The following is a 24,651-nucleotide window of genomic DNA, read 5'->3' on the forward strand; positions in this document are numbered from 1 at the left end:
GTTGAAAAAACCTAAATTGACGAATATCTTCAAAATAGAGAACTTTCCGAAAATCCTGGGTATTTTTTGCTCCAAACGAAGAGTAGAATCGATTCCCTGAGTTTCGTCAGAAGGAACCCTGTATATAAAATTTTAAAACTGATAGAATTGTATGTAAAGTTTTATTAATCCCGGTAGAGTAGGTTTCATAATGATAGGATTTGTTGCCTTGGCTTCATACAAGGAGCAAGTAGGCGCTCCACCCGATGTGAAAACNATTCGAACCCACGACCTTCGGCTAGATACGCCGCTGCTCTACCACTTGAGCTATCGTGACCTCGATCCACTAGGACACTAACTTCCCATCTCAACCTCACCTTTTGAATTTTCCCTCCTTTTTGCCAATTTTTAAATGTCGTGTAATCTATTTGATTCTCGGAGACAAATGAAATGGCCACGGTACCTTAAATATAGATTAATTGATCGAAAGATATTATTTGTTCAATGGGACCACGAAAACTATTGAATTAAATTAACAATCCAATTTTTATAATGTTCACTTTTACTTTCCGCAAGATAAATTGAATGTATGATATTGAAGATATTGGGAAATTTCCATCAAAGGGCAAGTAGGCATGACAATGGATATAGTATTCTTGGTCACCTTCGGAAAGCGGCATCAGTGGAAAGGGATTAAAAGTTGAATAACAAAGCCTACCCTTTGCCCGAGGTAAAGGGTTAAGAAAAAGTCTACCTGTCTTAATCGCGGTTTAATCCCTTTTTCGTTGCGCATCAATGGCGTGTTTCCCGTCCAGGTAATCTGGTTGGAAGGTATTCATCTTCTATCTACACTGTATTACTTGCACCTTATAAACGTACGTATGCAATATACATATGTGGGTACTACAAATGTATTATAACGACTTATGCTGAAAACGAAAGAATTTTTTGATCTGATACATTGTAAGAAAAATTTTAAATCATAATATATAATTACCAAAGGGAGGATGAATGGACAGTCAGGAGATCAATAGTAGGTTCGAGATCAAAGATGTGGTCATCTAAGACAATTAAGTTTTGTAACTTACCCCAAGCTTTCAAAATATATTGAGGTCTTCATCATGCTATAATATTATTATTAACATTGTATTATTTTATTTTTAATATTGTGACGTTATCCATTGTTATCTGAGAAATGTTGTATTACTTATTATTTATTAATGATAAACGTTTATTTGAGCTCTGATGAAGATCTCAATAAAGGCTGAAATCTTGACGTAAGCTACAAAACTTTCTTGTTTTTGATGACTGCATCCCTGATCTCGAACATACTATAAAATATAATTGCTATTGAGAAAAATTTATCTAAATTTATTTAATGTTACATATCTTTTATAAATACAATTATATACTATAAAGACAATATTTATTTNCGATAAAGAAAATGTTTTTCTGAAACCTACATCACACCAGACCGCATCTCACGATTTCTAAATAAATATCGATTAACGGTCACTAATCACCACACATAAATGTGAGCGTTAACGTCACATGTGATAGACAATTATTAAAAAATAAATTGTAAATTGAAGAGCATTGATCGGTGATATATTTTTGTTAAATTTTAATTTGATTTGAACATTGAAGCGACAAAAATTTAAATTTTTTAAATGATTCTATACATGTACATCAAACTATCTTGTTTGTTTTATTCTTAAATCAAGATCATTTGGATTGCAAAGGAATAAATATAAGTCTAGGAATTGAAGGTAAATTTGTGTTTAGATATCAAAAAATTTACTTAGTCGGAAAATAATGTTATATCCTTTGTATTAAAAACTTTTAACTTATTATTTTACATATGTATATTAGATCATTTTGACCATTAAAACTCTTTTATAATCAAATAATTATTAATCAACCCACGAAATAGCAGTTATTTAATTGTATTTTACTTACGGGAGTACAAATGCTTCGGGTTTTTTTCTTCTATCTTTATACCAAACTGGTTATTCAGATATCGTGAGATGCGGTCGGGTGTGATGTAGGTTTCAGAAAAATATTTTCTTTATCGTGCCAACGTTTCGATCTTTTATTGAGATCATCTTCAGGGCCCAAAGTGTTTGTCTTCTTTGTAATTGTGCCATCCTTGCGTGTCGTGTTGAGAGTGGATCCGACACCCAAGGATGGCACAATTACACAGAAGACAAACACTTTGAGTGAGTAGAAATACTTTGTTTGAATATAAAATATATTTTGCATTGTATAAATTCACTTTTCCACATCCTAAATATAATTGTTAAATGTAAACATTGTTTGTAAATCCCAGGCCCTGAAGATGATCTCAATAAAAGATCGAAACGTTGGCACGATAAAGAAAATGTTTTTCTGAAACCTACATTACACCCGACCGCATCTCACGATATCTGAATAACTATCGATTAACGGTCACTAATCTCTACACGTTTATACCAAACGAACGTTTGTAAACATAAAATAAAACTATTTTGCCTTTATTACCTCATTTGTAGGTGGTGTACGCAGTTTTTGAGAGAAAAAAGGCAAGTAGTCAATTAAAACAATGGTTAGTTTACAGTTTTTATTTACATGTCAGAATGTAAAATTCGCAATTTATCCACGTGATGATATTAACAGTTTTATTCAACACATCTGGATGCCCTCGGGGTTGATATTTATACGTTTTATTTTAACCCACAATTTTTCGATCTAGTAGAAATCCACTTTCCTTTTGTTTAAAAAAAAAACTCAAATAGAACAAATAAATATATTAGAGATGGTTATACATAACTAGCGTTTAGCTATCGTGTAACAGTTAAAACCACTTTGTACATGTTTCACTTTCATTTTTCCACCGCTTCCAAGGCTTTTCTTATCACAGCTAAATCCTCAGCGATTTCTTCGTCTGTAAGCATGAAGTTGTATTTGTAAATGTTGTTGTAATGGTCTTTTCTGTTCGGCCTGGAAGTCCTCCTCGTCCTGGAGGATGGCGTATCTTTGCCAGATGTCGATGGCGAGTCAATCTTGGTGATCTCCGGCATTTCGATCTGGCCTGTGGAAATGAGGAGGAACTGAAAAAAAATTGTAAAAATAAAATCGTAGAATTAATATTTATTTGAAATCGTGAGATGCGGTCTGGTGTGATGTAGATTTCAGAAAAACATTTTCTTTATCGTGCCAACGTTTCGATCTTTATTGAGATCATCTTCACAGAAGTCAAACACTTTGAGCCCTGAAGATGATCTCAATAAAGATCGAAACGTTGGCACGATAAAGAAAATGTTTTTCTGAAACCTACATCACACCAGACCGCATCTCACGATTTCTAAATAAACATCGATTAACGGTCACTAATCACCACACTCGTAGAATTAATTTTAATGTATGTACATTTCATATTAAAGTGTGTGTGGTGTTTAGTGACCGTTAATTAATGATTATTCGGAGATCTTGAGATGCCGTCTCGTGTGACGTAGGTTTTAGAAAAACAAAGATCTTTATTGAGATCATCTCCAGGGGTCAAAGTGTTTGTTTTCTGTGCATGTGTGTCAGTACTGTGTGTCGTGCTGAGAATGCACGATCTCCAAATTTGCATATTAAAATTGGCTTTATATTTTCCGATTTAAAGAAGCAGGGATCGAGAAGGAAACAAGATCCATTGACAACTTTGAACGAGTGACTTACAAAGGCGGAAGGGGATTTTTCTATGAAACCGTTTAAATTTAATAAACTAACATATGGAGTCGGCTTCTTTGAGGTGAAAACAAGAAGCCTTATACAAAAATGTTTTTTCTATACCAACTTCCTTCCGCGTCCCTTCAAAATCCAACGTATATAAACATAAAACAGCAATATCTCACTGGCACTCTCAACAACACACGCAAAAATGGCACACATACGATGAAAACAAACACTTTGAGTGAGTGAAATACTTTGATTGAATATAAAAAAATATTTGTTTGCATTGTATACATTCACTTTTTTTCGACATGTATTTGTTAAATTTAAACAATGTTTGTAAATCCCAGGTCCTAAAGATGATCTCAATAAAGATCGAAACAATTAATTAATTTACTTCATTTTAAATCATTAAATTCACTAATTTCGTGGTCCGCTTGACCAATTGATACATTACAATTAATTAAGGTTTTTTAGTTGAGATAAAATTTTGAAAAATGGCATAAAGGAGGGAAAATTCAAAAGGTGAGGTTGAGATGGGAAGTTGGTGTCCGAGTGGATCGAGGTCACGATACCTCAAATGGTAGAGCAGCGGCGTATCTAGCCGAAGATCGTGGGTTCGAATCCCGCTCGTGCCATTGACTTTTTTATCTCAACTAAAAACCTTAATTAATTGTATGATATTACTTGGTCAAGCGGACCACGAAACTAGTGAATTTTTAGAGAATGTTATTAATTGGAATCAGTGCGATACAATTTATTTTTGTTGTGGTTTAATCTGACTGGCATTGAACAAAGTGGGACCTCGCTTGGCGGGCATATGAGGTCCCTGGCTTCTGAGCCATCCAATAATTTATTTGTTTTCTTTAGGCAGGATGAAACTCCCAAAGTGTAGTTTACAAATTTCCCCCCAGGATCATGCATTCTGGTACAAAATGGAGAACCTCCACGGCACGTCCACAACGCGCTACCGGAAGCGATTCGAACAATGACAATCCCTCAAGGCTATCTTCGCTTAAATTAAACATACTTTTTTAAGGAGATTGTAAATCAACTAGATTTTTGTCACTACAAAACCTTCGCAACGGTGTTGGCTGATAACCTATAGATAAGAGCTTTTAGAATAAAACTAGTCCAACATCCGACGTTTTCCTTCCTGAAAGGTCAATATTTCCTCTAAAAAAAGACGCTGTAGGAACAAGGAAAAGTGTGAGTTAATAATCTCGGTGGCTGTGATTTTGGTTATTCTTATTTCATGGAAACAAACAGGGGCTTTGGACGACGAAAAATGAAGTTTTAGGGTAAAAATAAAGATCGGGTCTGCTGAGGTGCATCAAATTTCGTTTCCGCTTTCATACAATCTGTTTATAACTATTTAAATACTCAGCAAAGCACCAAGCACTATTTTTATCTGAACTTTCTCATCGCAACTTTTGAAATTCAAAACCGGTATAGATACGTAGCTGTATAAAAGGTTCAGTCAACGTAAACAATTATAAAAACAAAATATCAATAAAAGGATTAATATTGTTGAATAAGGATTTAAAAGTTTACATGCAAGGGGAATACCGTAGAAACAGTAACAAACCATCTTTCAAATTGATGAAATTCCATGGACCTACCTACGGCGAAGTGCCGGAACAAATCTGCCAGGCCGAACCGCGGCTCTCGGCAGATCAAAATGACCAGTAACACCAAATTGCAGGTTTATCACCCGGCGGACCGCACGGAAATATCCCACAAATTTCATAAAGTTCAAACAATTATGAAAATTTTACACCAAAACTAGTGTCGTGAGTAAAATGGCGTTTTTTTATAATTAGGGGGACTTTATTTTTGTTTTATTTATTTATTAAAAAAAAAACAAAAAAAACACGCGATTCAAAATTCCCTCTTTTTTTGGTTTTGCAAAACTGTGTGTAAAGCCCAAACCAAAACATCCGCTGTCGGTCAAAACGTTCCATTTATTTCTTTAAGATTCTTATGAAATGTTTTAACAAATTCTTTCCAAAATGTGCATCCGAACGGGACTCGAGTCAAATTTTGTTGGAATATTCAATTTATAATGAAGAATCGAACTCGTAAGTTTTATAACATAAAAAAACATTTAAAAAAGTTAGCGGGTTTTAATATTGTTTTACTACGATTTCAAACTAAAAACTATTCCTGTCGAAACACGGACGAACTTTATAATACATCATTTGATGTATTTATATAAAATTTCATTCACCCCCTCAAAAAAATCACATGATCAATCATGTAAAAGTGAAAATGATCTACTTACGTGGTTCCGTAGGCCGCACTGTGCGTGCGATTCCCCAGAACGGTCCTTAGACAATTCCTTTTTATGCCAGCAGATCCGTACCAGTTTCTGACAAAACGTCCGACATATTTTTATCAAAATTCAATTGAAATGAAAGGGCTGGATTTTTCGAGTCTAGTGGAAAAATGGAATTAAAAAAAAAATGTTTTCGAAACCTTACTTAACCCTTGACAGTCCCTTTGCGCAGGGCCAATGCCGGTATGAGCGCATTCATTCATCTCATGATTTCAGTAAATTTCCTCGGAGATCTTTTTTTTTCGGCTGTGAATTCCTAGAATGACGATATAAATTATGCGTCTGTTTATTTATTTATGTTTAATGCGAAGCGTTTCTCGTGATGTACTAAATGCCATAGAAAAGGCTTAAACTCCATTAATGTTACTCCTCCCAGTTCTCTCTTTTATGTCAACAATTTAACGAATGTTCCTGCCTTTTAATAAACATGCGTTTAATGATATTTTTAATACAAGTAATTAGCACGTATCCAAGGCGTATTATGTAAGGTATAAAATGAATTAAACTGGAATAAAATAAAGAAGCACGCAGCTTCCAGGCCGAAAGTAGAATTAACAAAGTTTAAACCAAATCAAGTACTAGAAATTCAACATATCCAACAATTTAGTCATAACTGTCATTAATAATTTTATTATCTAAGTTGATGAAGATCGTTTAAAGTTGTTTGGCTGGAAAGTTTTTTTATAACAATCCCTTACGCCTGGAAAAGAGACTAAATCCAAGATGGCGTAAAGCCGAAATATGGTTAACACTCGAGATTAAACGGATCAATCTGATTAGCTACGTCTAAATAAAAATTATTCAACTAAACAACACAAATTCTTTGTCGAGGTTTTCATTTCATGGTTAATATGAATAAATACTGTTGGAGAAAACGCCATCTTGTAGCAGACTTTTTCTTGTTATGTTTGACTGTTCATTTCTTTCTTATTTTTTGTTTTTCTAACGTAAATTATAGCTTTTTCACGTTTATATCTCACTAGAATAGACTAGCGTTCAATCGCAAAAGATGAACAAATGTCTGATGAACATATGAGCCGGTTTGAAATTGATAAAAATAAAACATGGTAAAAATTTTAAACTCTCATTAGTTAAATTGGATCGTATTTAGTAGTCTAATCTAGGGAAAATAAATTATTTTAAATGGATCCAAATGTAACGTTCGAGCAAGTGGCTCTGCTGGTCGCGGAGGCGGTCGACTGCATGCAGAAGCGAAAGGGTGTCACAATCAGGAAAGTAACCAACTATGTTGCGCAGAGGACTGGTCTGGAAAAGTCGAAAAAGCTTGTTTCCCTTACGAAAAAAGCACTCAAGTTATTTTTGAGAAGAGGTGGATTAGAAAAGAACGAACGGAGGTATCGTTACATGAAGGTGTCTCGTAACAGCATGTATCGAAAATATTGAAATCGTCTTGTACTTCTGTCCACCATTTTTCTGTGCGCTCATCTCTATGGATAATCCTTTTTTTTAACTTTGATGTTCTGATTTTACTATTTTATGTTCAATAAATATTTAATTTATTAAATCTGTTCGTAATGACTGAAACCCTTACAAGACCTAAACTGTGCTGATTTTTCTGTCAGACGACTTTGGAAATATTTATCGAAAAACATGGTTGTACAATGTAGCTAAGCTTGATGGATCCAAATATTAGGACCAATATTTTGAAATAAAGGACATGATTTTATGGTAATTATTGAAACTTGAAACTGACTCTCTCTCTCTCTCTCTCTCTTTCACTCACTCACTCACTCTCACTCTCTTCTATCTCTTTCCCTTTTCCTTTCATACTTTCTCTCTCTCACCCACTCACTCTCTCTCACTCTTTTCTATCTCTTTCCCTTTCACACTTTTCACTCACTCACTCACTCTCACTCTCTTCTATCTCTTTCCCTTTTCCTTTCATACTTTCTCTCTCTCACCCACTCACTCTCTCTCACTCTTTTCTATCTCTTTCCCTTTCACACTTTCTCTCTCTCCCCCTTCCTCTCACCCTCCTTCCTATCATTATTTTTTCTTCCTATGTCACATACTTGTTTTCTTTCTTACAATCTTTCTGATTTTTTCTTTCTATCTCTACCTTTCTATTGATTTAAGAGCTTCTGTTCCACATCCGTCCTCTTTTATTCTCTTTCCCTTTTATAATTATGCTTCATCTAACTACTTCCTTTCCGCCTAGCTTTCTTTTTCTCTCGTAATCGTTGTTTCTTCTTTTTAGCTTACATGCCCACTAGTTTTCTTTGCTTCTTAGTTTAGATCTTTCTTTAACTCTCTATACTTTTTTAACTTCTCCTAACTTCTTTTCTTCTACCTTAAAAAAAAGAAAAAGTAGAAGAAAAGGAAATAAAAACAAGTAAAAGGTAGAAGAAAAGGAAATAACGTGAAAAATGTAGAAATTTAAAGAAAGGTCTTTTAATAAGATAAACGACAAAGTTTCATAAAAAGGACGATATATAGGGGCCATTTTTTCAAAAAGTCCATTCATATTCCAACGTATACTGGAAATCCCGCAGGCTGCACCTGGTCGGGTATCTAAGAAGGGACAGCTCGGGCCTTTTTAATCCGGTGTTAAAGGATTACGGGATTTGTAACTGAGGCCCTTTTGAAGGCATCAGGTCAACGTTCTTAAACCTTTTTATGAAATTAGAAAGTGATATTAAACTTCGATTACAAAAGAAGTGACATCTACCTTTACACGAGCCTATTTATTTTTCGCTACGTTTTAAAAAAGTAGAACAATTAATAATGTAAATATAAATCAATAAAATTATGAGCAACTAAAATCTGATGTACCGACTAACCAGATTCAACTGCTTTCAACTACCGGAAAAGTCTTCTAGTTTAAACTTTCTATGTATTTATTTTTTTAGTGTTTTTTATCATTTTACAATTCGGAAGTACTTTTTACTGTATGAGCTAATAGACACAAACTAGGATGTTCGGAAACGATTCACCTACTCAAGACTGAAAAAGTCTTATAATTTAGACATTTTGCTTACTTTTTTATTTGATTTTTTCTAATAGTTTTTATTATTTTAAATTTCAAAAGTACTTTTTATTGTATATGCTAATAAACAGAAGCAAGGATGTTAAGGGGCAATTCACCTTTTTATTTTGTTTTTTCTAATTTTATTGTATAAGCTAATAAACAGAAGCTAGGATGTTAAGGGGCAATACACTTTTTTATTTTGTTTTTTCTATTTTTTATTATTTTAAATTTCAAAATTACTTTTTATTGTATATGCTAATAAACAGAAGCTAGGATGTTAAGGGGCAATTCACCTTTTTATTTTGTTTTTTCTAATTTTATTGTATAAGCTAATAAACAGAAGCTAGGATGTTAAGGGGCAATTCACCTTTTTATTTTGTTTTTTCTAATAGTTTTTATTTTAAATTTCAAAAGTACTTTTTATTGTATATGCTAATAAACAGAAGCCAGGATGTTAAGGGGCAATTCACCTTTTTATTTTGTTTTTTCTATTAGTTTTTTATTATTTTAAATTTCAAAAGTACTTTTTATTGTATAAGCTAATAAACAGAAGCTAGGATGTTAAGGGGCAATATACCTTTTTATTTTGTTTTTCTAATATTTTTTATTATTTTAAATTTCAAAAGTGCTTTTTTTTGCATAAGCTAATAAACACAAATTAGGATATTCAGGAACGATTTACCTGCTCAAAACTGAATAAGTCCTATAACTTAAAACTTTATGGTTTCTTTATTATTTTATTTAATTTTTTATAAAAAATTTTATTATTTAAAATTTCAAAAATACTTTTTATTGAATAAGCTAATAAATACAAACTTGGATTTTAAGGGACAATTCACCTGCTCAAGCCTGAATAGGCATTATAATTCTGAATTGCTTTGTCTATTTTGAAAGTTGGATTTTTTATTTTGAAACTAATAGAAAGATACAAAGCTTAAGGGAGTTCAAGCTAAAAGCGAGAATAGGCGGACCGCGTAGGACAGGTTAATATGCATTTCTGTTTAATTTTCACAACCCAAATCAGCCTACGATAAACGTTGTATTTAAAGAGCTCGTTTTGTTTTCATGCATAATTTTTATATTATCAACTGTTCGAAACAGTTGAAAATTGTGAAATTCGAAAGAAGTCAGCTTGAATCTTAAATAATAACATATGAAAGCACAATTTATTTATGGGGACTTTTATTTTAGGAATGGAAAATAGCCAAGTGATATTTCGCGTCTGCCTTCCAAGCACATCACGTTTTTGACAGGGCCACAGTGTTAACAATCGGTCGTAAAATTTGTTCAACGACATGCTCTAACGGATGACTCAGGATGGGATCGTCTTACTCATCTTCGCCTTCCCAGGGGTGGATATTTATCGAGTGGAGGAAGTGGAGGAACTTTTTGCACTTTCTCAGCTTGTACCTCAGCTTGTTCCTCACGATAAAACCCCGCTTTAGGAAGTTCTTGAGAGCTTTTTTCACCTCGGCGATCGTCCTCGGCGTCACTTCCAAGCTACTCTCGGAAATCAGATATCTCATTATCTTCGGGTAGGTGACGCCCTTTTCCTTCTCGAGGATCTGGATCGTCTTGGCGACCATCCAACCGACGTATAAACGCCGAGACATCGCCTGGAATTTTGAGTGCCCTTATTTGTGAGAAATTAAAAAAAAATTTTGAGTTTTCTATATCCGAATCTATTTTAACATCATATGATTTTCTCTTCTGTATAGGTGAATAAAATAATTACCTTTTCAGCCCATTTTCATCTCTGAAATATGAGATGATGTGGAATAGTCCTTGTCCTAGTTCAGATAGTCCTTTTTTGTTTTTATTTGTATTAACAAATCGTGGAAAGACGAATAAAAACAAAAAAGGACCAGCAGAACGTTTTCTTATCTCGCACCGTATTAATCTAAGCTGTATTCAAAGCCAAAACATCTTTTTATTTATTAGATACCTACATTAATACAAATAAATACTAATACCCAGGACAAGTGGAAGAAAAAATCAAGGAAGTTCGATTTTGTATTTTTCACCTAGCATTTTTGGCCATTCCATGATTTTTATTTGATAATTTGAATGATATGAAAAAAGTAATTATAGAATTATGACCTTTCTTCTGCAACACACAGGTAGTATGATATGAAGATGTGGATATGTATACATTTGACTTAAAAAGCCTATTATAGACTTTTGTAAGTCTGGTTCCTGGAGATTTTACTCCTCAAGCCAGATATATTATGGTTTGACCCTAATTTATGCCCACGCTTTGAAAAATGCGTTCACTTTTAGGCATTTGATCGGTTTAATATGCCTTCGTGAAAGATTTAACGTTTTGATCTGTAAATATTGACTCTCTTTGAAATAAAATTCACCAGTATCGGATATGTGGTTTCAAAATTATCTTAAAAATAATTTACAAATTATTCGTTCTTCCCTTTCTTTGGAATTTCTTGCTTTTTCTGGCCTCCCACAGGGTTCTCACTTAGGACCGCTATTGTTTCTTTTATTCATTGACATTATTGATTCTTTCATTTGTTATGTTTTTCTTCTATTTGCAGATGATCTTAAAATTTATTATGAATTTTGAGTGCTCAGAACATAATTCTCTTACAAAAGTTTCGGTAATAATGCGTTGTTTTCATAAAAATAATTGTAATATAAACGCTTCAACTTCTTTCTATAGTGTCTCTTAAATCACTCTGTTCTTCTTATAATATTAATTAGTCGAATTAATAATCTTAATTAATTGTAATATATTAATTGGTCAAGCGGACCACGAAATTAGTTAATTTAATGATTTAAAATGAAGTATACTTCACTAAAAGCTCTCCGTGGCCATTTCATTTTTCGTCGAGAATCCAATCTGATCATCTTGAAAAATGTCAAAAAGGAGGGAAAATTCAAAAGGTGGGGTTGAGATGGGAAGTTGGTGTCCGGGTGGATCGAGTTCACGATGGCTCAAGTGGTAGAGCAGCGGCGTATCTAGCCAAAGATCGTGGGTTCGAATCCCGCTCGTGCCATTAATTTTTTTATCTCAACTAAAAACCTTAATTAATGTAAAATATTAATTAATATTGTTTTAAATGTCAATTACATTAAAGACTTAGGAGCCAAGTTTCAGACCAATATGTCCTTTTCATTACATATTTCATCGATAGTAAATAAATCCGAAGATATGATGTTTGTTGATCGACCTGCAGATAATCTATGTGGAGTTTCAATCTTCATGGAGGTCATTAGACAGGTGAAGAAAGGAAAAGACTAATTGTTGAGTTCACCAAACTTTCGGCAACTTACAGTACCATCATCAGGGCCTATTTATTAAAAATTAAAAAATATAAAAATAAATAATATAAAATTAACAGTTAACAAAATAAAATAATGTACATACTTTCCCAAGAGTGCAGAAAACGATTAACATGGTAAAACTATTGTAAAAACTTCTTGGGTTTAAGGTTATGAAGCACATGGCCAGCAAATTACATTTAACAAGTGAAAACGCAAATTGCGACTGTGACCGAGAAACATATGCCGACTCGGAACATGTCATATTAACATGCCCCCAGCAGAAACAAAGGTAGAGAGGAATTATATGAGAATTTAAGAAAGCACGGAGTAGTGTTCCCAACAAATATATTGCGTGACACAAAAAATATTCCAGTATTTGACAGTTTAATAACCTTTATAAAAAATAATGACATCAAAATATAAAAGACAACAACATTTAGAAAGAAACATAGTAAATTCTATAGACTGCGGAAAACAGGAAGGAAAATGCATGGCCGAGGGGGAAAAAAAGGATGAAAACAGTCATCTATATAAAATTATAAATAATTATTAATATACACTATTTAAATTAACAAAAACAATAATTTATAATAAAATTTAATAGTACCTAATAAAAATCCATATGATTGTGGTTCAACAATTTTGTTCTGACTAGCAATTTCTTATAGGTAACATTTATGATCACAGAGTATTTTGACAAGAATTATCCTATAAAGACAGGATTAACGTTAATGAGAGAGAGGGAGTTAATCCTGTGTACATAGTCTATAAATAGCAATAATTCTAGTCAAAATATTCTGTGATCATAATTGTTACCTATAAGAAATTGCTAGTCAGAACAAAATTGTTGAACCACAATCATATGGATTTTTATTAGATACTGTTAAATTTTATTATAATTTATTGTTTTTGTTAATTTAAATAGTGTATATTAATAATTATTGATAATTTTATATAGATGACTGTTTTCACCATGTTAAATGTAATTTGCTGGCCATGTGCATCATAACCTTAAACCCAAGACGTTTTTACTATAGTTTTACCAAGTTAAACGTTTTCTGCACTCTTGGGAATGTCCTGATGATGGCACTGTAAGTTGCCGAAAGCTTGGTGAACTCAACAATTAGTCTTTTCCTTTTTTCACCTATCTAATGACCTCCATGAAGTTGAAACAACATGTAAAATATATTTTATTGTTATTCATGAGTTACTATATCGATTGGTTATATCATCACTAACATATTTGATCAAATCTCCAAGCCAATGATTTAAGTAATTTATCAAAGATGATTATAGCTAAGTGGCAATTATATTATATTGTGTTGTTTTACAAGATATTTATTAGTCCACAGCAGATTAGGGCCACCACAAGTCTCTATTGAAGAGAAGGTTTGGTCAACTGCAATGTACGATGGCTAGTGATGATCATTTTATTGCTCTTACCGCACTATAAACCACCATTTAATGACTGTAGGTAGTCATATCCAAATGGTTTGTAATGTAAAAGTGAGCTCTAAACGCCATCAGAAGGCTTCGTGAGAAAAGCCTAGTCTCTAGATGTACTGCATCAGATTTTCTATTACTGAAGAGGCATCGAGTAGAATGGCGATATTCATAAATCATCGTTTGGACTCTTGAATAATAGGTGGCAGTTCCCATCACAGATGAGTGCCGGTTTGGTTCGAGGCAATCAGATGATCAGGATGTGGAGAAAACTTTGCTTTATGTTCTATGCATAAGTCACAGCCTTTTTAAAGACAGTTATGATGACTGTACCGCCATGATTAACATAATGGATCTTTGAAGTTTGACTACACTAAGGAATTGAGAAAGTTCTAGAATTTGTGGGCCCATCTGTCCACCTTAAGAGGTTTATTAAGAGCAAAACCGAGTAATAAATTGTTAGTTAAATTATAATTTATCATAATGATCATCTATCTGATTTTCTAGTGTTTTGGTGAATTTTATTTCAAACCATCATAATAAAATAATTTTTATTAAAACTTGAATTTATGTCTTTAATTTGTTTTACATTAAAATTAATGTTTGTAATTAATACAATGATAAAAAAAACCATATAGTTTAATAAACATCAAAATATGAGTGTCCGTCTTTGAGTGCATGTTCTAATGTATATTTCTTGGGCAAAATATTAATGTGAATTCACTAGTTTCGTCGTCCACTTGACCAATTAATATCATACAATTAATTAAGGTTTTTAGTTGAGATAAAAAAGTCAATGGCACGAGCGGGATTCGAACCCACAATCTTCGGCTTGATACGCCGCTGCTCTACCACTTGAGCTATCGTGACCTCGATCCACTCGGACATCAACCTCCCATCTTTACATGGGACATCTAAACATTTGAAAAATGGCAAAATGGAGGGAAAATTCAAAAGGTGTGATTGAGAAGGGAGGTTGGTGTCCGAGTGGATCGAGGTCACGATAGCTCAAGTGGTAGAGCAGCGGCGTATCAAGCCGAAGATCGTGGGTTCGAATCCCACTCGTGCCATTGACTTTTTTATCTCAACTAAAACCTTAATTAATTAATGTAAATGTTTCGTTTACTTGTTTGTAGTTTAGATATGAAAAGGAAAAGGAGTGGGGAAAATAAATAAATAAATAAAAATTGTATTGATTTTTTTTTCCTAACAAGTGTACATCGAAAGAGAACTTTTGTCAACTGTAATATACATTCATATATATTCATATTTAAAAATAAGTTCATCAAATTAAAATGGCTTTCTACTTTAGTAGAAATTAAAAATACTGAAAATGGATTAAAAACGTTATCAATGTTCACCAAAACAATTGAATGACACAGACTATGTTTGTTTTTTTTCTTTCGGTTAATGTCATCGTATTTACATCAGAGAATATGTACAAGTTGTTCACATAATAAATATGTATTTATCTTCAAATTTAAGTCAAAGGGGTGATATATTTAAAAGCGTTTTTTGTTTTCTATCAATGAAGGTGTTCAAGATATATGCCTTTTGTATTTACAATTATATACAACATCTTGAAAGTATAAAATTTAAAATGAGACTTGGAAAATCCAAAATCATACTATTTGATCACTTATTGTCTATCTATGAAGACGTGATTATAAGATTTGGAAAGTTCAACTAATTGAATTTTTTCCCCCTAATTTGAAGATCTAGAGTTTGAGCATCAGTTCAATTTGAATTTCCTAGAAGCGTAGATGTGGTTTGTATTTTATCATATGCCTGGGAAAAAAACAAACAAACAAGAAAATAATTAATTCTGTTTATGAATTGTGAATAATTAAGAATATATATTATTATTATTATTACTTGTCTAATTTTTCCCAGAAGACCATAAGCGCAGCTCTATCCAAATGCCGTTTTGTTCTTGAAAGCTGAAGCACACAAACTGCCCATCGTCCTACGTTGTTGTCCAATTTCATTTCATCATATTTCAAATGAAAGGCGCAAACTGAAAAAAAAAAATTTTTTAAAATTAGCGGTGGATGTTGGTCTGCAGGTATGTTAAATCACTTGATCGCTCCAATGAGTTTTTTGCAGGTTTAGATGTAACTCAAATGCATTTTAAGTGACAATTGGTTTAATAAAAAATAAAAATCAGTCAATAAAGGGGTTGATCTTACTTTTTGAAAATATCTCCACTGGGTTTCCGCCCCACGGCCAGCCCTTAAATTGCCAGGCGGGCCCCATAACAAAAACCGCGACCACTCTGTCCCAATCGGTCTGACTCAATTTCCCAGGATTGTCGATGACCCTGTATGGAACTGTGAGATTTCCGTCCTTTCTCCTTTGAAGTAACACTTCATTGGCTCTTTTTTCACCGAGTTTTCTTTTCTCTTCAGTACTTACATATCTGAATAATAATTATAATTAATAAAATAATTCTTACTTTACTACTAAATAATTGTTAATCTGGCTTACTTTAAATCCTGAAGAATTTCTTTAGCGTTATACATAGTAATTAAAGAGGTATTTGCCGAAGGAATAACTATAATGGGTGTTCTAGAGACACGCTTAGTCTGTTGTACAGAAGCGTTCAGTCTTGCCTGTAAAAATTAAATCGATTAAAATGTGTGTAAACCTTTAAATTACACTGTGTAAAAATTGAAATACCTGTGCAGTAGAAACAAGAGGACTAGGAGTAGTTTGAGGAGTCTGTTGAGGCTGTTGCTGCTGCTGCTGGTTATGCTGGAGCGCTGGCATGGCTGGTGTCTTTTTCGGCTGATTGCCTTCGGTCACTGATTTAAGAGTCATGCCGTGATATGTACCCATAGTATCAATTTTAAATCCCTCAGTCTCTATAAAAAGATTGCAAATATATTAAATAAACCATCATTTTTTAAATTAGTCTTTCTTAAAATTACACTTTATTACCAGGAAAAGCATTTTATTATAATTTACCTTCTCTTTGACGGATGAAACGTTCTTGATCGTACCGGTTATATACAGCTGGTTGAGGCACAGTTTTAATCGGATTGGTCCTAGGTGTAACAACAGGGGTTGGCTGCGGTGGCCTGTGACGTCCGTCTTCTCTAGCCTTGACGGTTTGCAGTACTGCAAAAACATTTTTTGCAAACAGCTGCAAAAGAAAAGTTCGAACCGTTATAAATGCAAAATTGTCAGATTTCTCCTTGAGATTTTGGGGGTTGACAGTCATCCTGGCCTGCTTTTGCCATCTTCAGTGGTGTAGGTTTATGGCATTTTTATTTAGTTGAGTACCTTTTATATTACGTACAGTGCTAAATACCAAAACAAGTCACCAAATTAGCAATGATACACAGATCAGGATGATCAGATATTAGCACCTTTTATTGGGTTGTCCGGAAAATAATGCAGGATTTTGGTATTAAACAAAAAAAAAGAAACTAGTTACTTTAAAGCAATGTTCTTTAATCAAAATAACTCTCAATACATTTCTCCCAACGTGTTGGTAACTTATTAATTCCGTCTGAGTAGAATTCAGAATTTTTAGAATTGATAAAGTCAATAAATGCATTTTCCAGTTCCGTTTGATTTTTGAATATTATGTGTTGTAAGTAGTGGTCCAGGTGTCTAAAAAAATGGTAGTCAGTAGGCGAGAGGTCCGGAGAGTAGGGTGGGTGAGGCAAAGTTTCATAGCCAAGCTCCAATAATTTTTGTGACGTTACACGTGACACATGTGGTCGAGCGTTGTCATGCAACAAAATGGGCCCTTTCCGATTGACCAAAGAGGGCTTCATTACTGCCAATTTCTGATGCATGGTATTAATTTGGTTACAGTATGATTCAGCATTGATGGTTTCGCCAGGATTTAAGAAGCTGTAGTGTATTAAACCAAATGAAGCCCACCATACCGTAACCATTACCTTTTTTTGATGAGTTGGGGGCTTTGGAAAATGTATTGGAGCTTCTCCTTTGTCGAGCCACTGTCCAGAACGTCTAGTGTTATCGTAGAGAATCCACTTTTCGTCACATGTAACAATTCTGGCCAGAAATGGGTCATTTTTGTTTCGACAAAGAAGTGATGCACAAACATCAAAGCGCTGATTTTTTTGGCGATCGTTTAATGAGTGTGGAACCCAATTTTCGAGTTTTTTCACTTTTCCAATCGCCTTGAGGTGGTCAGCGACGGTCGTTTTACTGACTTTGAGTTGCTCTGCAAGTTCTCGAACAGTTGTTTTGGGGTTTTCTTCCACCACTGATCGCAGAACATCATCATTAAGAGAGGAAGGCCTTCCACGACCTTCTTCATCTTCAAGGCTGAAATCTCCCTCCCGAAATTTTTTAAACCACCTTTGCACAGTGCACTCATTAACACAACCCTCGCCCCAGACTTGGTTAATGTTTCTAGCCGTTTGGGCTCCGCTTCGGCCGAGTTTAAACTCGTAAAAGAAAATCGTACGAAATTCTCGCTTTGACATTATAAGGATGACTGAATTATTTCCAAGTAGCGGAATGCTACAGAGGTAAACAAACAATATCATTTGGAAGAGGATTAATAAGTGTTGACATTCATACAAATGAGTAATCCTGTAAACGTAAACAGAATATTTTATATAGATTTTTTTTAATGAAAACTTAAAATCCTGCATTATTTTCCGGACAACCCGATATAAATCAAATTTAAAATTTTAACTGGACCAAGTTTAAACTCACCTTTCCCGTGCTCTGAAGAATGGTTGTTCTTGTCCTCCACTGGCGCTCCCTTGAGATAATGTCCTTAGTGAAGCCGACATCAAAATCCAACATGACTCGTAAGTCTGAGCCGAGTTGAATGTCATCCTGGCTTTTAATGGTTATACGTTTCGTTGCTAGACGTTTAGCCTTGAGTTCAGCAATTTTTTCAACTGACATAGCATCAGAAAGAGATCTGTAATGCAAAAATAATTAGTTACACTTTAAATAAGATTGTTAACAATATAATATAAAAATTTACTTAATGTTGTTGACCGTGACGGAAGTTTCTTTCGGCGCATCAAGACGCGCGGCAAGCTGCTGTTTGCCCCTTTGCACCTGGTTTTCTTCAAGGCGAGGCTTCTTGGCAAGGTTTTCCGCATTGTCTTCGGCCATTCGTTTGACCTGTGTCGGTATCTCAAGAGGAGCACTCTTGTCAATGTTGACAGAAGTAACGGTCTCTCCATTGAGATATGCCAATAGATCCCTACGGTCTGGACGGCGTACAACTGATATGTTTTCGGTCTGTTCAAACAAATTTTTAACACATTTAAAACACTCAATAATGAACAACAATAATGGTATCTTTTATGGGGCATGGATATGACTGTAGAGTTGAAAATACACCCGATACTGCCCCATCTAAGCAATACTTTTATATTTAACCATTTCATTTGTCGCCGAGAATCAAATTGATTACACGACATTTGAAAAATGGCAAAAAAGAGGGAAAATTCAAAAGGTGTGGTTGAGATGGGAAGTTGATGTCCGAGTGGATCGAGGTCACGATAGCTCAAGTGGTAGAGCAGCGGCGTATCAAGCCGAAGATCGTGGGTTCGAATCCCGCTCGTGCCATTGACTTTTTTGTCTCATCTGAAAACCTTAATTAATTGTAATATATTAATTGATCAAGCGGACCACGAAACTTGTGAATTTATATTTAACTTTTTATTTTGAAAAAAAAAAAAATGAAAATAATGGATACAAGCTATTTTGACTGTAAAAGGCTGCTCAAAGAAATGATGTAATTACGTGTATAATCAGTCATAACATGGTCATAAGTATACAGAAGTGTGAAATTTGAATATTGTAATTATGAGTATTAATAAAAAAATAAAACCTAGTTAAATTTAAAAAAATTAAGTAATTGTTGAAACCAAGACTACATCCCTGATATACAATTTAAATAGTTATCTTTTATGTTATATTTTAAACTTTAACTCTTAAGCCTCTTACAGATGAGTATTGATTCAACTGGTTGAACGGACGGGTGTAAAGGAGTGTAACGTGGTAGCAAAATGTTTGGGAATCACCCCCAACCCCTTCACACTCGTCCGCCTATGCGGGTGACCAGCTGGCACCACTGTTTGACTCAATTCTAAAAACACTGCTCGGCATTCATCCTTGTTGTTCCTTCATATCAGTCGCCTAGTTGAGTCAACTGAGTTCACCATGGAAAACGTTGCAATTGAAAGCAGTTCAATAAAGAAATTAGTATTAGTCCCACAATATAATAATCCCACAAAAATAGCTATGATTCGGATAAGTTGAATACAGTCCTCCTGGTTCATTCATTCACTTGAGACAAGTGCATTTAAAAACTGACTGGCGGTCGGCTCACCCCGAAACATCCTCACGTCAAAAGTATTGCCATCCCAGCTAGCTATCCACAATGCAAGACATTTTTCACAAAACAGTTGCATAAGCGATTATCGCGCAGTAGAAATCCAGCTTAAGAATAAGCAGACCAAATTGATGGTAGGTTGAGTTTGTTTCATCAGTGTCAAAATACTAAAAAAAAAAAAAAAAAAAAAAAAAAAATTGTCTTTTTCCATGTCCTGGGTGAATTCAAAGTAGAATTAAGCTAGTAAAGCCCTTACTTTTGGAAACAACTCAAACACCCTCCCCCCAATTATTATTATTTTTATTTTTTTATTTTTATTTTTTTTTTGTAAATTGTCTTTTTCATTTTAAAACGACCTAGAGGGAGATTTGAAGAAGAATTAAGCAATTCAAACCCTTAATTTTGGAAATAAACTTTAAAAAAATCTAAATTGTCTTTTTCAATTTCATATGCCTTCCTGGGTGGATTCGAAGTAGAATTAATTATAGAAATTAACGTTAATTTTAGAAACAAACTCAACTAAATCCATTATAAATGGGGGGGGGGGGTAAAATTTTCATTTATTGACATGAATTAAGACCTTTCTTTGGCTTGCAAGCCTAAATAATTGTTTGCATCAGCCAACAATGAAATAAAAATTATTTAACATGACATCTGATGCTTGTTGTGGATATCATTTAGATATTCTATCAAGAAATATTACATTATACTCTTTTGTTCACTGTTCCTTACAAGAGAACAATAAAAAGCCTTTGTAATAGTAGTGCAAAATTGTTTTCTTCGCTTTTATATATTTATTTTAAATCATGGGGTTATGCTGTAATGCCTAATGTTATTCAAATTCTAGTAGATAAAAATTTTGAACAAAGAATTGTAAAAATTGAATCACTGTAAAATAATATCTAAACAACATATCCTAAATTAAAACTAACCAAACATGATTTAATTACTACGAGCAATAAATCAGATACTATCATGGCTAAGTATAGGACATACTTACATAAATATTTTATGGAAGCAACCAACTGTCTGATAAACCCATATCGACATTAAGCTAAATATATACTTCCTCTTACGAACTAATGTGATACAAGTGATGCGATAACCAATTCAACAATGTTTCACTTACATTCCTTGCATAAGCAACAAAACTGCTGCACACCAGCGCAATCGCGATGCGACGCCAATAATTATTGTGGTTGTTTGTTAGGGTGACCCAGCTTCTCAATCACTCCAGGCAACAGAATGGTGTGAATAGTCAGTAAATTATGTTGGCTAAACAGGAGGATGTCTAAATTGAGCAGAACCCACGTTTATGTAACTATTCTTTGAAAAGTTATTTAAGGACTGATTTAACAAACAGAAAAAATAACAGAAAAGCTAAAGCTGAAAAGTTTAGTTACTTGTTAAAGTATTGGTGAACTCAATATTTTCTTGTTTTTGATTTTCACTGATGTAAATGCATTAATGACATCCTCCTCTGAAGAGCTTATGATTATAACTGCATAAAAAGATATTATGCTATGTAGTATCGCTTGTCACTTTGCTCCAGGATGCACAAGTGCCGATAAAAGTAATATTGGGCTATGAAAGAATCCTTCATGTTGTATCACCTATCGCATCACTCCATAGGGCACCTGCTTTATATATGTAATCAATAATATTATAAGATAGAATTTATGCAAAGACCCTCTGCTGGATTTGAGGACATGTGGGAGTTGAAGGCAATGAGATAACGTTATAATAATAACGCCCTAGCAAGGAAAAGGGCTGCTATACCACTGACATGTCCTGAGGCCTTCTGTGGCATAGGAATTCACTCATCGGACAAAAACAATCCAAGAACTTTGTAGCAAGTTTTAGAAGGAAAGAAACAACAGAATGCATTAAAGGAAGCTGGAAAAAATTCTGTATTCCAACAGGACACATGGGCATCTGAAGAAGATTGTCTTACCCAACCTGGCACGTGCAGATAATGCAAAGAAGCCCAGTAGACACCTACTAAAAAACTGTGGCGCCACATTTGCCCATAGAGGAAGTACAACATAACCGCAGAAGAAATTCAACCGCTGAAATGAGCCTACCAATAAAGTTCCCTGATGAATTAGGACACTTGATAGGACCTCACCAGTGTGCTATAAGTACAGAACAGGGGATACAATAGTTTTCAAAGGGTGCAGTATATTACATACTCTTTCTGTATAAGCCCAAAACATGAGCAACTACAAACTCATTAGGGAAGTACACTTCGGTCTTTCAAGCAGAAATACATGCCATAAATGCTTGTGCCCTGGAAAATCTTAAAAGAGGTTACACTGATAAAAAAATCCTCATAAGATCAGATAGCCAAGCAGCCATTAAAGCATTAGCATGTAAAAGAATCACATCAAAATTAGTCAGTGAATGTATCCAAAATCTCCTAAACCTGGGGAAACACAACAACCTGATGATATCTTGGGTGCCAGGGCACAGGGGAATTTTGGGTTACGAGAAAGCAGACAGTCTGGCCAGAGGAGGATCTGCAAGACCATACGCCCCGAACCTATTCTTGGGATAACAAAAATAAATATAAAATCCTCCATCGCAGAATGGATCCCAACAAAACAAAAGTAAATGTACAAAGTAAATGTAATAGGTAGAAAAGGGGGAGAAGTGGATAAACTCTTGCAATGCTGGACATAGTAAACTTATGATGAAACAACCCTCACCAAGACTGGCAAAAGCACTGCTGCAATTGGAGAGGGCCAAACTCAGAGGAGTGGTAGGGCTACTAACCGGTCACTGGCACCTGAGAAAACATCTACACAACATGGGTATATACAATGATGATCCCATTTGCAGATTATGTAATGAGGAGGAGGAAACAGCCACTCATATCATATTCGAATGCGAAGCAACAGCTCAATGGAGATTTAACCTAACGTACGGAATAAAACTTAGGGAATCAAATGCAGCAGCGCCAGTCAATGACCTGATACTTCTAAAGAGAAGGATTGAGTCTATTGCACTGAGCTAAGGAACTAGGAAGGTACAATAAGATAGAAGGCTGCAGTGCCTGGGAAGTGCAAACCCTGCTTCCTAGTATCCTTTTTCACCATACCATATTACATACTCCGAACACCTTACATCTTAGCAATAAATTTTTAGTAAGTATGCTTATAAATTCAACACCTTCAAACTATGAACTAGCCATTTGTAAATAAAACTGCCTGATCATTTTACTACTAGTAAAAACTAAATTGAATTTTTTAAGCATTGCCCAAATTAAAAGTTTGCCCTGTAAATATGAGGTAACTGGGACGACCATATGTATAATTAAATAATTAACAGATGATAAGAGTTTTGGAGATTTTGTGAGCCCTTATTTTTCAAAAGGTGTCATCAGGCTCTTAGTGTACATAAAAAAAAAATACCGATTGGTTATATATTTTTAACATTTTAAGCAAAACGCTTAAAATTAACATTGAAGGCACAGATTATAAAATTAAGGATTAGGTTTTACAAACCTAATTGTCCAACTTTCTCCAAGTTTGCCTATATAATTGGGTCATAGGGCACAATCAGTTATTTTAATAAAGAAAATTTGACATGCCTTTAAACTCTCGAGAGTCGATACTGAAATGAACTGAATCGAGATAGCATGATGCGATTCAACGAGAACAGCTCGGCTGACAGCAGCCACTAGCTGAGTTAAAAAGAAAAATCATTGGTTTGGAATTCTGGCTATACTACTACTTACAGTGGCTTGCTTGACGTAAACTGAATGGCTAAGCTGGACGTTCTTAAGAAGAAACAGCAAGCACTCCAGTGTATAGTACTCCTTTGCAGCTCCATCCTTCCCAGACCTTAAAGTTAAAAATCCATTTTTGGGCAATGGTTCCTACAATTGTTCTTCGATAGAAAAAGTACAACTGTAAAAGTACTCACCCGTAAACCAGGTAATTTGTCTTGACGGCTTTGGGCCAGGAAAACTCGCCGAATATGATATTGTTGTCCCTCTCGATGATCTCCTTCTTGTTGACGTTGTACTGCCTCAGTATGCTCAGGGGGTCTGCCATCGTTCACCCGTCTTTTTTAAAAACGCAGCAAGGAAATATTTAAGTTTCAGATACAAGGAGAAAAGAGAATTGGAAAGTTGTGCGACATGGACGAGAACAGTCGTAGGTTATATGCTCGGGTTCCTCTTGGCTTATTATCCCACTCGAAACGGTCCCCTGTCGATTTCCGGCCTTCGTTCCTTACGAGAAAAAAACACAAACTACACGCAAAATCACAGATGGAAACTATTTACCCGAGCTGTTCACTTCTGAAGAACGTGTTTACCTCTGTTAGATACTATTTACGACTGCTGGTGCCATCTGCGTGCAGAACCTAACGTCTGCGTCATCGACTTATTCTGCAGGTGCAGGCAACGACGTTCACTCTTCAGACTCTCACAATTTCTTTATTATATTAACTGAATCTACAAATTCGAGACAAACTTCTCCTAAAAAGTACAAGGTAAGCTATTTTCAGAAAGAAACTATTATGTTGATACACAACATAAATGTAAAAATTTACCAGAAGAATATTTGTAAATTTTAA

General features: G+C 34.4%; 2 protein-coding genes across 5 annotated transcripts; both read right to left on the minus strand.

Annotated features, from left to right (window-relative positions):
- Nucleotides 1–2,750: 2,750 nt before the first annotated feature.
- Nucleotides 2,751–10,914, minus strand: LOC106662849. Of its 4 annotated transcripts, none has more exons than XM_024228811.1 (3): nucleotides 10,738–10,914; nucleotides 10,413–10,618; nucleotides 2,751–3,068 (listed from the first exon to the last, which is right to left on the minus strand). In XM_024228811.1, exons 2-3 carry the CDS (start codon nucleotides 10,613–10,615, stop codon nucleotides 2,879–2,881), a joined length of 393 nt encoding a protein of 130 aa, XP_024084579.1. In that variant the 5' UTR covers nucleotides 10,616–10,618; nucleotides 10,738–10,914; the 3' UTR covers nucleotides 2,751–2,878. The 4 variants fall into 4 exon arrangements, 3 of the variants coding, with proteins under 3 accessions (XP_024084579.1, XP_024084578.1, XP_024084580.1); XM_024228810.1 differs by having other exon boundaries at nucleotides 10,413–10,635; nucleotides 10,738–10,912; XR_001339968.2 differs by lacking the exons at nucleotides 10,413–10,618; nucleotides 10,738–10,914 and adding an exon at nucleotides 5,960–6,427.
- A 3,991-nt stretch (nucleotides 10,915–14,905) lies between these two features.
- Nucleotides 14,906–24,386, minus strand: LOC106662848 (parafibromin). The gene is made up of 10 exons (XM_014387254.2): nucleotides 23,995–24,386; nucleotides 23,807–23,912; nucleotides 18,706–18,968; nucleotides 18,426–18,639; nucleotides 16,692–16,869; nucleotides 16,404–16,588; nucleotides 16,212–16,336; nucleotides 15,914–16,143; nucleotides 15,600–15,741; nucleotides 14,906–15,512 (listed from the first exon to the last, which is right to left on the minus strand). Exons 1-10 carry the CDS (start codon nucleotides 24,123–24,125, stop codon nucleotides 15,476–15,478), a joined length of 1,611 nt encoding a protein of 536 aa, XP_014242740.1. The 5' UTR covers nucleotides 24,126–24,386; the 3' UTR covers nucleotides 14,906–15,475.
- Between the last annotated feature and the right edge of the window lie 265 nt (nucleotides 24,387–24,651).

Source organism: Cimex lectularius, unplaced genomic scaffold, assembly GCF_000648675.2.
Source record: "Cimex lectularius strain Harlan isolate CLEC.00 unplaced genomic scaffold, Clec_2.1 scaffold256, whole genome shotgun sequence".
Lineage (NCBI taxonomy): Eukaryota > Metazoa > Arthropoda > Insecta > Hemiptera > Cimicidae > Cimex > Cimex lectularius.